Here is a 12,915-nt window from a genome sequence, read left to right on the forward strand (position 1 = left end):
GCTGAGACAGAGGCCAAAATTCACAGCTAGGCACTTTGCAAAAAATAGCTCTGCATTCTTTAGGAAAATGTGATGTGTCCAAGTTGTGTTTTGGGGCATTTCCTGTCGCGGGCACTAGGCCTACCCACAAAAGTGAGGTACCATTTTTATCGGGAGACTAGGGGGAACACTGGGTGGAAGGAAATTTGTGGCTCCTCTCAGATTCCACAATTTTCTTTCACCGAAATGTGATTAAAAAGTGTTTTTTTTTGCCACATTTTGAGGTTTGCACAGGATTCTGGGTAACAGAACCTGGTAAGAGCCCCACAAGTCACCCCATCGTGGATTCCCCTGGGTGTCTAGTTTTCTAAAATGCATAGGTTTGGTAGGTTTCCCTAGGTGCCAGCTGAGCTAGTCGCCAAAATCCACAACTAGGCACTTTGCAAAAAATAGCTCTGTTATCTTTGGGAAAATGTGATGTGTCCATGTTGTGTTTTGGGGCATTTCCTGTTGCGGGCATTATGCCTACCCACAAAAGTGAGGTACCTTTTTTATCGGGAGACTAACGGGAACACTGGGTGGAAGGAAATTTGTGGCTCCTCTCAGATTCCAGAATTTTCTGTCACTAAAATGTGATTAAAAAGTGTTTTTTTTGCCACATTTTGAGGGTTGCACAGGATTCTGGGTAACAGAACCTGGTAAGAGCCCCACAAGTCACCCCATCTTGGATTTCCCAGGGTGTCTAGTTTTAAAAAAATGCACAGGTTTGGTAGGTTTCCCTAGGTGCCAGCTGAGCTAGAGGCCAAAATCCATAACTAGGCACTTTGCGAAAAACAGCTCTGTTTTCTTTGGGAAAATGTGATGTGTCCACGTTGTGTTTTGGGGCATTTCCTTTTGCGGGTGCTATGCCTACCCATACAAGTGAGGTGCCATTTTCATAGGGAGATGTGGGGAAACGCTGGGTGGAAGGAAATTCATGTCTCCTCTCAGATTGCAAAACTTTCAGTCACCATAATGTGAGGAAAAAGTGTTTTGTTGGCCAAATTTTGAGGTTTGCACAGGATTCTGGGTAGCAGAAAATGGTGAGAACCCCATCTTGGATTCCCCTAGGTGTCTACTTTTAGAAAATCCATAAGTTTGGTAGGTTTCCCTAGGTGCCGGCTGAGCTAGCGGCCAAAATTCACAGCTAGGCACTTTGCAAAAAATAGCTATGTTTTCTTTGGGAAAATGTGATGTGTCCACGTTGTGTTTTGGGGCATTTCCTGTCACGGGTGCTAGGCCTACCCACAGAAGTGAGGTACCATTTTTATCGGGAGACTTGGGGGAATGCTGGGTGGAAGAAAATTTGTGACTCCTCTCAGATTTCAGAACTTTCTGTCACCAAATATGAGGAAAAAGTGTTTTTTGGGCCAAATTTTGAAGTTTGCACAGAATTCTGGGTAACAGAACCTGGTGAGACCCCACAAGTCACCCCATCTTGGATTCTCCTAGGTGTCTACTTTTAGAAAATGCACAGGTTTGGTAGGTTTCCCTAGGTGCCGGCTGAGCTAGAGGCCAAAATCCACAACTAGGCACTTAGCAAAAAATATCTGTTTTCTTTGGGAAAATGTGATGTGTCCACGTTGTGTTTTGGGGCATTTCCTGTCACGGGCACTAGGCCTACCCACAGAAGTGAGGTACCATTTTTATCGGGAGATTTGGGGGAACACTGGGTGGAAGAAAATTTGTGACTCCTCTCAGATTTCAGAACTTTCTGTCACCGAAATGAGAGGGAAAAGGTGTTTTTTGGACCAAATTGTGAGGTTTGCAAAGAATTCTGGGTAACAGAACCTGGTGAGAGCCCCACAAGTCACCCCATCGTGGATTCCCCTAGGTGTCTAGTTATAAAAATTGCACAGGTTTGGTAGGTTTCCTGAGGTGCCAGCTGAGCTAGAGGCCAAAATCCACAGCAAGGCACTTTCCCAAAAACACAGCAGATTTCAGTGTAAAAATGTGATGTGTCCGTGTTGTGTTTTCTGTCGCAGGCATTAAGCCTACCCACGCAAGTGAGGTACCATTTTTATCGGGAGACTTGTGGAAACACAGAATAGCAGAACAAGTGTTATTGCCCCTTGCCTTTCTCTGCATTTTTTCCTTCCAACTGTAAGACAGTGTGTAAAAAAGACGTCTATTTGAGAAATGCCCTGTAATTCACATGCTAGTATGGGGACCCCGGAAATCAGAGATGTGAAAATAACCACAACTTCTCAACACCTTATCTTGTGCCCATTTTGGAAATACAAAGGGTTCCTTGATACCTATTTTTCAGTCTTTATTTTTCACCAAATGAATTGCTGTATACCCAGTATAGAATGAAACCCCATTGCAAGGATCAGCTAATTTTTTGGTTCTGGTTACCTAGGGATCTTGATGAACCTACAAGCCATATATATCCCGCAACCAGAAGAGTCCAGCAGACGTAACGGTATATTGCTTTAAAAAATCTGACATCGCAGGAAAACATTACAGAGTAAAACATTGAGAAAAAGGGTTGTTTATTTCACCTCAATTACACTATTTTTTTATTTCAGCTGTTATGTTCTGTAGGAAAAGCTTGTAGGAACTACACAAATTACCCCTTGCTGATTTCAGAATTTTGTCTACTTTTCACAAATGTTTGGTTTTCTGGGATCCAGCACGGGTTTCACACCCATTTCTGTCACTAACTGGAAGGAGGCTGAAAGCAGAAAACAGTAAAAATGGGGTATGTCCCAGTAAAATGCCAGAATTGTGTTGAAAAATGTGGTTTTCTGATCCAAGTCTGCCTGTTCCTGAAAGCTGGAAAGATGGTGATTTTAGCACAGCAAACCCTTTGTTGATGCCATGTTCAGGAGAAAAAAACACAAGCCTTCTTCTGCAGCCCTTTTTCCCCATTTCTTTTTTTTAAACAAAACAAACTTTTTGCTGTCTTTTGGCTAATTTCTAGGTCTCCTTCAGGATAACCCACAAACTCTGGGTACCTCTATAATCCCTAGGATGTTAGAAAAAAAGAGACGCAAATTTGGCGTGGGTAGCTTATGTGGACAAAAAGTTATGAGGGCCTAAGCACGAACTGCCCCAAATAGCCAAAAAAACGCCTGGCACCTGAGGGAGAAAAGGCTGGGCAGCGAAGGGGTTATTATCTGCTCTGTGCAGGCGTTAAAAATGCTGCAAAAAATGACACAAAGAAATCTTTTAGATTTCTTTGCACCATTTTTTTGGCCCCCTAACAAGGGCACGCCCCCCTTGCATACATTATGCCTGCGCAGACATAATGTGGCATAAGGGGTTACAAAGTTACCCAATTCATTGCCATAATATTGTCACATTAGCGTCAAAACAATGACGCCAATGTGGTGATATATGGCGCTAGGCCCTCTTAAATCAGGGCCAGTATTTTTTTTACTTTTTTAAATCTAGTGTTAAAAAAGGAAAGAAAGAAATCCCTTGAAAAGAGGCAAAGTTTTAATTACCATATTAAACAGATGACTGAGACCTGTACACCAAGTGTTTTCACCTCTTAGCACCTAGCACATAAAGAAAAGGCCAGTATTTTAATCTGATAAAGGTGGCAATTTCACATACATAGGAGCTGAGAACCTAAAGCCTAAAGAGGAGAGGTGTCAGAACCAAGAGACTGAGAAGAAACATAAAATCAAGCTGGAGAGAGGAATATTAGGTGGGGGAGGGACCACTGTCATACTTAAAGACAATGTTGAAGCAGAAATGGAGAAGGAAAGAGAAAGGAAACCAGTTGAGCAAGAAGAGGGAAGAGAAGAGAGCAGTGGGCAAAACTAACAAGCATTGGCAATGCCAATAGGTCTGGCTATATAGGAATGTTGCATGGTGATGTCAAGTAGTATACGTAAACAGTATGGGAACAGAGAACTGTTTGTGTGGAAGCAAAGAACTGTAGGATAATATTGGTGGATTTGAAAGGTCAGGTGACAGTTGCACTGTCAAGCCAAACCTAAAAGTACATGTATGTGTATGACTGGCCTCCTCCCATCTGTGCTGCCGCCAGAGAAAAGCAGCATTAATTATCTGATACCTAAGACACTTCAATAGCATTCCAATGTCATGTCCCTACAACCGAAAGTGAAAGCTTACCTAGCTGGATAAACAAACAACATGATCACAGCTGCTAGAGGGTAAAGACTTTTTTTGAAGGAGGACACAACTTCTGCCCAATCAAAACATGTACTCCTGGCTCTCAAATGTGGGCGGAGCCAAACCCCTCTCTAGTAATGATCACAAAATTGTCTGGCGACCGCTGTGCTATCATTCTAGACCACAACAAGGGGATTTATGGCCGTAGTTAATAGCTAAACAAAAGAAAAGGCAGGAAGGGAAGTCTTAAGATGGGCTGAGTCAAGGCAGGTTTGAGCGAGAATGACAATATTTGCAGCCTGGAATGTAACGAACTGCCAGATCTTGTGAACACCATCAAGCTGGGAGCAACATGGGTCGACTGCACTCGCGCCTCTGGGTACAGGAGGTGTTGGCTGCACCCTCATACTCTGGAGGTGATACTTGGAGAATCAGGCTGTAAAAAGAGTTTGAGAAATAGGTTAGATGAGTTTGAAGCAATAAATCAGTGAAATGAACAAAAGAATCGCCTGGTAGGCCTACAGCTCTGGGTTGTTCTCCTTCCTAGGCCATCCCCAAGAGACAAGTCATGGAGCTGTGCTTCCTCCAACCCCACCCCTAGTTGAATGGGCCTGCCCTTCTTCCCAGCCCACCCCCAGCAGAATGGTGCGGTCCTTCCTTACATCCCACCCCAAGCAGGAAGGAGGTGTCCTTTATCCTAGCCCATCCCCAAGAGACCAGCAGAATGGTGCTGTTCTTCCCCCCAGCACCCTCCCCATGATCAGTAGTACAGTGCTGTCTTCCTATCCACCCATCTCAAGGAGGTCAGAAGAATGGAGCTGTGTTTGAGCTCCAGCATTATTAGAGAGTGAGGCTTCCATTACTAAAGCTCACAGTTTATTAATATGGGCTACCAGGGGTGCCCCAACTTTTCTGTTGTTAGAGAAGTTTGAGTCAGAGAGCAAGTGCTGCACAAACACTTACCAGAGACTGTTAATTGGACTGTGGCTTGAACGGAGTCAGAAGCGGTTGTGATCTCTACAGTATAGCTCCCTGCGTCACCAAATGTAAGGTTTGTGATCTTCAAGGATCCATCATCATACGTGGTCTCTCGGCCACTGAAGTTGTTTCCAAAGTGTGTGAGATTGAATTCTGGATTATAAGCCAGTATGGAATTCTGCTCATACAGCGCATGCCCTGCTGCTCTGTACCAGTACACGTTGTACATTGTGCCATTATATGAAGGCGTCAGAACAACCTGTCCTCCAACCATGGGTGACTCTGGGATCAGCTTGATGGATATCAGTGGTGTTGAAGCGTTGACCCCAAAGATCAGGAAAGCTGAAATGAAGTAAAGGTAGGTGGGTAGAACACAGGAGATATTCAGATCAAATGAAATATGCAAATTACAACATGAACAGTAGGATAAAGGAGATTAGAATAATCTTTAGAATGTAAGTCTGTGTACCTGGGGTGACACTTCCCCCTTGTGAGATGTGGTTGAGGCTTTGAGGTTTACCTGTTTCCACCATTTATAGAGGCCACATGCAACAAGCGCTTGCCTCCCTGTTAGAAATAGGGTCTATAGTTTGCAGTCAGTTTACACCCTGTCCAATCAGGAAGCCTCACTCTAGTAAGGGTAGGGAGATACACACTTCAGATAACCCCAGCTCACCCCCTTGGTAGCTTGGCACAAGCAGTCAGACTTATCTCAGAGGCAATTTGTTAAGTATTTGTACAAACACACCTAGTAACACAGTAAACACACCACAAGGGGACTCCACAGCAGTTTAGAAAATTAACCAATATTTTTCTCAATCAACCAAGACCAAAACAACAAAAATCCAAGATACACACACAAAGATATGAATTTTAAAAGGTTAAATCCCAGTAAAGACACTTCGAAACACAATAGCTCCAACTGGGGCTATCACGATGTAGTTGACGGAGTAGTTCCCAACAGTCTGATGCCACTTGCAGAGGGAGGCGGCGGTCACGGAGTCGCACGGACCTCCAGGTACAGTACCTTTGGTAACGAGGTGCACGGCGTCATGGAGGTGAAGCACTGGATCCAGTGCGGCTTCTGCGCCTCACTGCAGAACAGAGGAGGTGATGCGCCGTTGGTGAAAGGGGTTGATCCCTTACAATCCGGCGGGGCTGATGAATATGGCGGGTCAAGACGCGGTGGGGCGACCTCGTGAGCTAGAGGCACCGTGGCAGAGTCGGGTGTCATGGAAGTCGGCGACACAGCGCTCGGGACTCACAATGTCGCTGGACTTCAGTGGGGCTGCAGTGGCGTTGAGCCTGTGGCGGCGGTCAGGGTCGTCACACTCCAGCAGCGACCATGGCTTCAGGTTCCAGGCAGTGGCGCGGAGTTGTGCAGCGGCGCCAGTTCTGGAGTTATCCGGAGTTGGTGTGCATGTTTTTTCTTGGTTTTCAGGCCAGCTTTCACTCTCAAAGGCCCAGGAAATGGATTGGCACCACTTGGCAAGTCAGGGGCCTCAGCAGGAGTACCCAGGTGCTGGCAGGTACAGTCTTTGCTGTCCCTGAGACTTCTTAACAGGAGGCAAGGTCAGTCCAAGCCTTTGGAAAAACTTCACAAGCAGGATACACAGCAAAGTCTAGTCTTTTTCCTCTCTTAGGAAGAAGCAGCAACTGCAAACACACAGCAAAAGGGCAGTTCTCCTCCTCACAGCTCTTAAACTTTTCTCCTTGGAGGAGATTCCATTTGATCCAGAAGTGTTGTGAGAGTCTGGAGTTTTGGGTCCACTATTTATAGTCATTTTTGTCTTTGAAGTAGGCAAACCTTAAAGGAAGGTCTCCATTGTTCACAAGATCCTGCCTTGCCCTGACCAGGCTCCAGACACACTCCAGTGGCTTGGGGACTGCATTGCGTAAGGACAGGCACAGCCCTTTCAAGTGCAGGTGTCAGCTCCTCCTTCCCACCCTAGCCCTGAAGACTCATCAGGCTATGCAGGATAAACCCCAGCTCCCTGTGTGTCACTGTCTAGAGCATGGGTACTCACAAACTTTTTCTCGGGGGCCAAAATTGCAGTATGGTTTGCGGCCGAGGGCCGCACTGAAGAGACAGCGGGGGGCGGGGCTTAGAGGGGGCGGGTCTTAGAGGGGGAACAACCACCCCACCCCCTTTTTCAAAACAATGCCCCTACCCCAGTAACACACACAGCGCGCACACATACAGCGCCATCTGCTTTCACCCCTACCCCAGTAACACACACAGCGCGCACACATACAGCGCCATCTGCTCTCACCCCTACCCCAGTAACACACACAGCGCGCACACACACAGCGCCATCTGCTCTCACCCCTACCCCAGTAACACACACAGCGCCATCTGCTCTCACCCCTACCCCAGTAACACACACTGCGCCATCTGCACACAGCGCCATCTGCTCCCACCCCTACCCCAGTAACACACACAGCGCCATCTGCTCTCACCCCTACCCCAGTAACACACACACTGCGCCATCTGCACACAGCGCCATCTGCTCCCACCCCTACCCCAGTAACACACACAGCGCCATCTGCACACAGCGCCATCTGCTCTCACCCCTACCCCAGTAACACACACTGCGCCATCTGCACACAGCGCCATCTGCTCCCACCCCTACCCCAGTAACACACACAGCGCCATCTGCACACAGCGCCATCTGCTCTCACCCCTACCCCAGTAACACACACAGCGCCATCTGCTCTCACCCCTACCCCAGTAACACACACTGCACCATCTGCACACAGCGCCATCTGCTCTCACCCGTACCCCAGTAACACACACTGCGCCATCTGCACACAGCGCCATCTGCTCTCACCCCTACCCCAGTAACACACACTGCGCCATCTGCACACAGCGCCATCTGCTCCCACCCCTACCCCAGTAACACACACAGCGCCATCTGCTCTCACCCCTACCCCAGTAACACACACACTGCGCCATCTGCACACAGCGCCATCTGCTCCCACCCCTACCCCAGTAACACACACAGCGCGCACACACACAGCGCCATCTGCTCTCACCCCTACCCCAGTAACACACACAGCGCGCACACACACAGCGCCATCTGCTCTCACCCCTACCCCAGTAACACACACACACACAGCGCAATCTGCTCTCATGCCTACCCCAGTAACACACACTACATTAAAAACAAATAAATAAATAACCAAAGAGCCTTACCTGACTCAAAGCACTGTAAAGATGCCACAAATGTGGAACAGCAGGCAGGCAGGCGGGCAGCAGACGTGGAGCCGGTGACAGGAAGCAGACGACCAAAGCCCCATAAAAGTTAGCTGCAAGCGCTGACTTTTATGGGGCTTTGGCTTCCAGGATCGTCAGGGCAACGCCATAAACAATGGCCGCCGTATGTAAACATAGAGGAGGGCCGCGGGAGCATGCTCCCGCGGCCCTCTTCTATGTTTACATAATGCTGCCATTATGATGTGGCGTTTGGTGTGCGTCTCGCGGGCCGCCAAGCTAGGTCCGTGGGGCCGCTGGCGGCCCGCGGGCCGTACTTTGAGTACCGTTGGTCTAGAGGGAATTCACAAACAGCCCAACTGTTAATCTGACCTAGACTTGGATTCCACAGCCTGGTTGAGGCACAGAATGGTTATACAAGAAAATGCCCACTTTCTAAAAGTGGCATTTTCAAACAATCTAAAAAACAACTTCAACAAAAGATGTAGTTTTAAATTGTGAATTTGGAGTCCCCAAACTCCATATGTCAATCTGTTCCCAATGGGAGATTACACAAAAAAAATATTTAAAGGCAATACCCCTGTTAACTTATGGAAGAGATAGGCCTTTAAATAGTGAAAAATGAACTTAGCAGTATTTAACTAGCAGGACATGTAAAACACAACAGTACATGTCCTAACTTTTAGATACACTGCACTCTCCCCATGGGCTGCCTTGGGCCTACCTTAGGGGTAGCTTATATGTAGTAAAAGGGAAGGTTTAGGCCTGGCAAGTGGGTACACTTGCCAAGTCGAGTTTACAGTTTAAAACTACACACACACAGACACTGCAGTCCGTCTGTCCAAATTTGGTGGAGGTAAGTCCTTGCCTCCCCACGCCAGACAGCAAATCTGTGTACTGCGTGATTTGCAGCTGCTCCGGCTTCTGTGCACTTTTCCAAGGATTCCTTAATGCACAGCCTAGCCTGTAAACTGTAAACTGTAAACTTCGTACTTGTATAGCGCAGTACTCACCCGTTAGGGTCTCAAGGCGCTGTATGCATACCGCTGTGGAACCCCTCCTGGCTTTTCCCTGTGAGGTGCCCACTCCTGGGCAACCTCCAAGGTGAAGCCAGGCATCCCAGGGCTGTTGGGGTCGTTGTGGAGATTAAGCAAGCTATTGTCCAGAGATAAAGAGTGGGACCTATGAATTAGATTAGGCACCGATGCGAGAATTATCAGGTCTGAGGAAATTGAGCCCAAGACCCGCCAAGGCGGGAATTGAACCCTGGTCCCGGCCAGATTTCTGCATCAGGGTCTGCCGCTCTAACCATTGAGCCACACTTCTCCACTGGGTCCCCAGCCTGGGTCCCCAGCATTCCGTCCTGCAGTGCTCAACCCGCTGAGTTGGACTCCGACGTCGTGGGACCCTCCTTTTGTGACTCTGAGTTCACAGATCTTCCAAGTGCCTGCTCCAGTACTTCTGCGGGGGCTCTCTGAGTTGCGGAGCGCCCCCTCTGTCTCCTCCTCCAAGGGGCGACATCTTGGTCCTTCCTGGTCCCCAGCAGCACCCTACAAACCTCTACTGCGACCCTTGCAGCTAGCAAGGTTTATTTGCTGTATTTCTGGAAACACTTCTGCAACATCCAGCACGCCTTGGGACATCTTCCATCGAAAGGAGAAGTTCATAGCCCTTTTCGTTGTTGCAGAATCTTCGGCTTCTTCCACCCGGAGGCAGGTCCTCAGGTCCAGGAATCCGTCTTCAGTGTTTTGCTGGTGCTTGTGGTTCTTGCAGAATCCCCCTATCACGACTATTCTGTCTTTCTGGGTGTAGGAGGCTGGACTGGCTTGTAGTGAGTACCAAGGGGTACTTGCACCTTGCACCAGGCCCAGTTATCCCTTATTAGTGTATAGGGTGTCTAGCAGCTTAGGCTGATAGATAATGGTAGCTTAGCAGAGCAGCTTAGGCTGAACTAGGAGACGTGTGAAGCTACTACAGTACCACTTAGTGTCATATGCACAATATCATAAGAAAACACAATACACAGTTATACTAAAAATAAAGGTACTTTATTTTTATGACAATATGCCAAAGTATCTTAGAGTGTACCCTCAGTGAGAGGATAGGAAATATACACAAGATATATATACACAATAGCAAAAATATGCAGTATAGTCTTAGAAAACAGTGCAAACAATGTATAGTTACAATAGGATGCAATGGGGACACATAGGGATAGGGGCAACACAAACCATATACTCCAAAAGTGGAATGCGAACCACGAATGGACCCCAAACCTATGTGAACTTGTAGAGGGTCGCTGGGACTATTAGAAAATAGTGAGAGTTAGAAAAATAACCCTCCCCAAGACCCTGAAAAGTGAGTGCAAAGTGCACTAAAGTTCCCCTAAGGACAAAGTAGTCGTGTTAGAGGAATAATGCAGGAAAGACACAAACCAACAATGCAACAACGATGGATTTCCAATCTAGGGTGCCTGTGGAACAAGGGGACCAAGTCCAAAAGTCACAAGCAAGTCGGAGATGGGCATATGCCCGGGAAATGCCAGCTGTGGATGCAAAGAAGCTTCTACTGGACAGAAGAAGCTGAGGTTTCTGCCGGAACGAAAAGGGCTAGAGACTTCCCCTTTGGTGGACGGATCCCTCTCGCCGTGGAGAGTCGTGCAGAAGTGTTTTCCCGCCAAAAGAACGCCAACAAGCCTTGCTAGCTGCAAATCGTGCAGTTAGCGTTTTTGGATGCTGCTGTGGCCCAGGAGGGACCAGGAGGTCGCAAATTGGACCAGGAGGTAGAGAGGACGTCGAGCAAGACAAGGAGCCCTCTTAGCAGCAGGTAGCACCCGGAGAAGTGCCAGAAACAGGCACTACGAGGATGCGTGAAACGGTGCTCATCCGAAGTTACACAAAGGAGTCCCACGTCGCCGGAGACCAACTTAGGAGGTCGTGCAATGCAGGTTAGAGTGCCGTAGACCCAGGCTTGGCTGTGCACAAAGGATTTCCGCCGGAAGTGCACAGGGGCCGGAGTAGCTGCAAAACTCGCGGTTCCCAGCAATGTAGTCTAGCGAGGTGAGGCAAGGACTTACCTCCACCAAACTTGGACTGAAGAGTCACTGGACTGTGGGAGTCACTTGGACAGAGTTGCTGGATTCGAGGGACCTCGCTCGTCGTGCTGAGAGGAGACCCAAGGGACCGGTAATGCAGCTTTTTGGTGCCTGCGGTTGCAGGGGGAAGATTCCGTCGACCCACGGGAGATTTCTTCGGAGCTTCTAGTGCAGAGAGGAGGCAGACTACCCCCACAGCATGCACCACCAGGAAAACAGTCGAGAAGGCGGCAGGATCAGCGTTACAGAGTTGCAGTAGTCGTCTTTGCTACTATGTTGCAGGTTTGCAGGCTTCCAGCGCGGTCAGCAGTCAATTCTTTGGCAGAAGGTGAAGAGAGAGATGCAGAGGAACTCGAATGAGCTCTTGCATTCGTTATCTAAAGTTTCCCCAGAGACAGAGACCCTAAATAGCCAGAAAAGAGGGTTTGGCTACCTTGGAGAGAGGATAGGCTAGCAACACCTGAAGGAGCCTATCACAAGGAGTCTCTGACGTCACCTGGTGGCACTGGCCACTCAGAGCAGTCCAGTGTGCCAGCAGCACCTCTGTTTCCAAGATGGCAGAGGTCTGGAGCACACTGGAGGAGCTCTGGACACCTCCCAGGGGAGGTGCAGGTCAGGGGAGTGGTCACTCCCCTTTCCTTTGTCCAGTTTCGCGCCAGAGCAGGGCTAAGGGGTCCCCTGAACCGGTGTAGACTGGCTTATGCAGAATTGGGCACATCTGTGCCCAAGAAAGCATTTCCAGAGGCTGGGGGAGGCTACTCCTCCCCTGCCTTCACACCATTTTCCAAAGGGAGAGGGTGTAACACCCTCTCTCAGAGGAAGTTCTTTGTTCTGCCATCCTGGGCCAGGCCTGGCTGGACCCCATGAGGGCAGAAACCTGTCTGAGGGGTTGGCAGCAGCAGCAGCTGCAGTGAAACCCCAGGAAAGGCAGTTTGGCAGTACCAGGGTCTGTGCTACAGACCACTGGGATCATGGGATTGTGCCAACTATGCCAGGATGGTATAGAGGGGGCAATTCCATGATCATAGACATGTTACATGGCCATATTCGGAGTTACCATGGTGAAGCTACATATAGGTAGTGACCTATATGTAGTGCACGCGTGTAATGGTGTCCCCGCACTCACAAAGTCCGGGGAATTGGCCCTGAACAATGTGGCGGCACCTTGGCTAGTGCCAGGGTGCCCTCACACTAAGTAACTTTGCACCTAACCTTTACCAGGTAAAGGTTAGACATATAGGTGACTTATAAGTTACTTAAGTGCAGTGTAAAATGGCTGTGAAATAACGTGGACGTTATTTCACTCAGGTTGCAGTGGCAGGCCTGTGTAAGAATTGTCAGAGCTCCCTATGGGTGGCAAAAGAAATGCTGCAGCCCATAGGGATCTCCTGGAACCCCAATACCCTGGGTACCTCAGTACAATATACTAGGGAATTATAAGGGTGTTCCAGTAAGCCAATGTAAATTGGTAAAATTGGTCACTAGCCTGTTAGTGACAATTTGAAAGAAATGAGAGAGCATA

General features: G+C 48.4%; 1 protein-coding gene across 3 annotated transcripts in view; it reads right to left on the reverse strand.

The window, feature by feature from the left end:
• Positions 1-3,440: 3,440 nt before the first annotated feature.
• Positions 3,441-12,915, reverse strand: part of LOC138246679 (carcinoembryonic antigen-related cell adhesion molecule 4-like) — a 228,503-nt gene continuing 219,028 nt past the window's right edge. For all 3 annotated transcript variants that reach the window (XM_069201443.1, XM_069201441.1, XM_069201442.1), the window contains 2 exons: positions 5,071-5,427; positions 3,441-4,543 (listed from right to left, as the gene is read on the reverse strand). In XM_069201443.1, the coding sequence (XP_069057544.1) occupies positions 4,539-4,543; positions 5,071-5,427 (362 nt within the window). In that variant the 3' untranslated portion in view covers positions 3,441-4,538. The remainder of the gene's footprint in view (positions 4,544-5,070; positions 5,428-12,915) is intronic.

The sequence above is a fragment of the Pleurodeles waltl genome, chromosome 7, assembly GCF_031143425.1.
Source record: "Pleurodeles waltl isolate 20211129_DDA chromosome 7, aPleWal1.hap1.20221129, whole genome shotgun sequence".
Taxonomy (NCBI): Eukaryota; Metazoa; Chordata; class Amphibia; order Caudata; family Salamandridae; genus Pleurodeles; species Pleurodeles waltl.